Genomic DNA, 2,781 nt, shown 5'->3' with positions numbered 1-2,781 from the left:
TGGACGTTGGAGGGAAGGAACCGGGGTAAATATTTTTTTTTTATCCCTAGTAATAATTGCTCTAGACCCCTTTTGAAAATTACACTCTTCATTAATGAAATTTGGAATCCGTGGAAGTACAGTTTTGTCACTCAAAACTGTTGTGTCCCACATAACTTCCTTGTTCCTCATAACTTCATTCTTTAGTTCCAAAGGAGAAGTATTCTGGTCACTTATTGTGTTTTCCACTGCAATATTTTTATTTTCACCTTCCCCTTTATTACTCATTGAATTTCTAAAACATTGTCTCCTTTCTTCTTTATGTTCTCCGAAATTTTTACAATACCATTTCCTTCCTCTTGAACTTGTAATGGCCGAGAGAAAGTGCAAGTGGGAGGGGTTCCCAAAAAGGTCTAAGCTTTGAAACATGAAAAACCAGATGGACTTGTGAACCTTCTAGAAGTGCTAGTTCATAAGCCACCATACCAACACGTCGGAGGATCTAATAGGGCCCAAAAAATTGTTTGCTCAACTTCTGGTTTGTTCTCCGAACTACAGTGTGCTGGCGGTACAGTTGTAGTTTCAACCACACCCAATCTCCGACTGCAAAGGTACGATCTCCTTTATTTTTATCACTTTGTGCCTTCATTCTTTGCTGAGCTCTGTATAAATTTGTTTTTAAGCGAGTGATTAATATTTGTCTCTCATGTAGAGAGACATTCAAATACGGATCGGAAGCTCGACCAGAAATATAGTCCATGACAGTCGGAGGAAGTCTACCGTACAGAGCCTGGAATGGAGTCATGTCTGTGGCAGAATGTTTAGAAGTGTTATACCAATACTCAACAAGAGACAAAAACTTGAACCAGTTTTTGGGTTGGTCACTGGTGAAACACCTCAGGTAAGCTTCTAATCATTTGTTAACCACTTCAGTTTGTCCATCGGATTCTGGATGGTATGAAGTACTGAAACAAAGTTTTGTACCATGCAGGTGGAAGAACTCATTCCAAAAAACACTCAGAAACAACTTATCGCGATCCGAGACAATAGTTCTTGGGATCCCATGAAGTCGAAAAATATCTGTGGTAAAACGCCCCGCCAGTTGGGCGGCTGTAAAATGGGTCGGCAATGCCATAAAATGGTTGTACTTTGTCAATCTGTCCACAACGACCCATATGACTCTATGCCCACAAGATGAGGGAAGGGAAGTGATAAAATCCATGGATATGTCTTCCCAAACTTGTTGAGGTAAGGGTAACGGCTGAAGCTTACCTTGTTGTTTAAATGGGATATATTTATTCTGTTGACATATAAGACAATGTTTAATGAATTCTTTAGCTTCCTTATATTGTCCAGGCCAAACGAAAGAAGCAGCTAGCCTTGCCATGGTAGGTTTGAGCCCTGAGTGCCCTACAACAGGAGTCGAGTGATATTCGGCAAGCAAAATGCCACGCAACCCAATTTCAGCAGGTATATACAACCGGCCTTTGTAATATATCAGCCCATTTTTTGTTGGTAAGTGTTTTCTGAAGCTGCTTGTAATAGTTTTTGTACTAACTGTTTGCCCTCTGATGTAGTGTAAAAATTTGTGAGTTGACTGAGCATGTTTGGAATTGGCGAGCTCAAGGACACTAGTATCGATTCAGCCGAATGACACTGAGATAGAGCATCAGCAACCTTGTTCTCTCTTCCAGGTTTGTAAAAAATCTCATTGTGAAATCCTTGTAGTTTTGTAGCCCATTTTTTTGTTAAGTAGTTTGAAAAGCTTGTGTTAACATGTGCTTCAAGCTTTATTGATCTGTAAATATGCGAAAATATCTGCCAATTGGATACTGACGCCATTTCATTACTGATTCTGTAACAGCATAGAGTTCTCGGACATATGCGGAGGCAGCTTGCATCCTGGTTGATAACTTCTTGCTAAAGAAAGCTATTGGGTGTCCATTTTGTGACAATACTGCCCCAATTGCCAAGGCAGAAGCATCAGTCTCAACATCGAAAATAACATTAAAGTCTGGAAGCACTAGCACTGGGGTTTTAGTCATTATCGTTTTCATTTGTGTAAAGTCTTCAAGTGCCATTGTTGACTATGTAAACTTTGTATGCTTTAATAAATCCGTGAGTGGAGCGGCGTGAGCAGCGTAGTTTCTAATGAAACGACGATAAAATCCAGTCACGCCCAAGAATACACGTAATTGTGTCAAAGAACACGGAATTGACCACTCGACTATGGCTTGGATTTTGTCGGGGTCAGGTTGAACCCCATTAGCTGACAAAAAATGGCCCAAGTAAGCAATTGATTCAACACCAAAAATACACTTAGACATCTTAGCAAAAAATTGATGGTTAAACAACAACTCTAAAACCAACTTAAGATGACTAACATGCTCTATTACTGTAGTGCTATAAACCAGAATATCATCAAAAAAGACCAGCACAAAATTGCGCAAATATGGCCGGAGTAGGTCATTCATAGCTGATTGAAACGTTGATGGGACATTGGTAAGCCCAAACAGCAACACCAAGAATTCATAATGCCCATCGAATGTCCGAAAAGCAGTCTTGTGTGTATCTTCAGGTTTTACTCTAATCTGGTGGTACCTTGATCGCAAATCAATTTTTGAGAAAATTGAAGCGATCCCTACTTCGTCCAGAAGTTCATCAATAGTCGGAATCAGAAAACGATCCTTCACTGTAATAGCATTGAGGCTACGGTAATCCACACAGAAATGACAAGTCCCATCTTTTTTTCGCACCAACAAGACCGACGATGAAAAAGGACTTGTGCTTGGGATCACAATT

The 2,781-nt window shown here is 40.1% G+C and overlaps 1 protein-coding gene across 1 annotated transcript; it reads left to right on the top strand.

Moving 5' to 3' along the window:
• LOC109332561 lies at nucleotides 350–1,384 on the top strand. Its single transcript, XM_019567540.1, has 4 exons — nucleotides 350–365; nucleotides 538–590; nucleotides 692–880; nucleotides 971–1,384. Exons 1-4 carry the CDS (start codon nucleotides 350–352, stop codon nucleotides 1,175–1,177), a joined length of 465 nt encoding a protein of 154 aa, XP_019423085.1. The 3' UTR covers nucleotides 1,178–1,384.

Source organism: Lupinus angustifolius, chromosome LG18, assembly GCF_001865875.1.
Source record: "Lupinus angustifolius cultivar Tanjil chromosome LG18, LupAngTanjil_v1.0, whole genome shotgun sequence".
NCBI classification, from domain to species: domain Eukaryota; kingdom Viridiplantae; phylum Streptophyta; class Magnoliopsida; order Fabales; family Fabaceae; genus Lupinus; species Lupinus angustifolius.
Note: the sequence above shows the minus strand (reverse complement) of the source record. Positions and strands in the feature narration are given on the sequence as shown.

What these genes read in the sequence shown, in the direction of transcription:
- LOC109332561 (XM_019567540.1), top strand. An exon ending in CCCAATCTCCGACTGCAAAG is followed by an intron (nt 591 to 691) that starts GTACGATCTCCT and finishes TCTCTCATGTAG; the next exon opens with AGAGACATTCAAATACGGAT. An exon ending in TCACTGGTGAAACACCTCAG is followed by an intron (nt 881 to 970) that starts GTAAGCTTCTAA and finishes TGTACCATGCAG; the next exon opens with GTGGAAGAACTCATTCCAAA.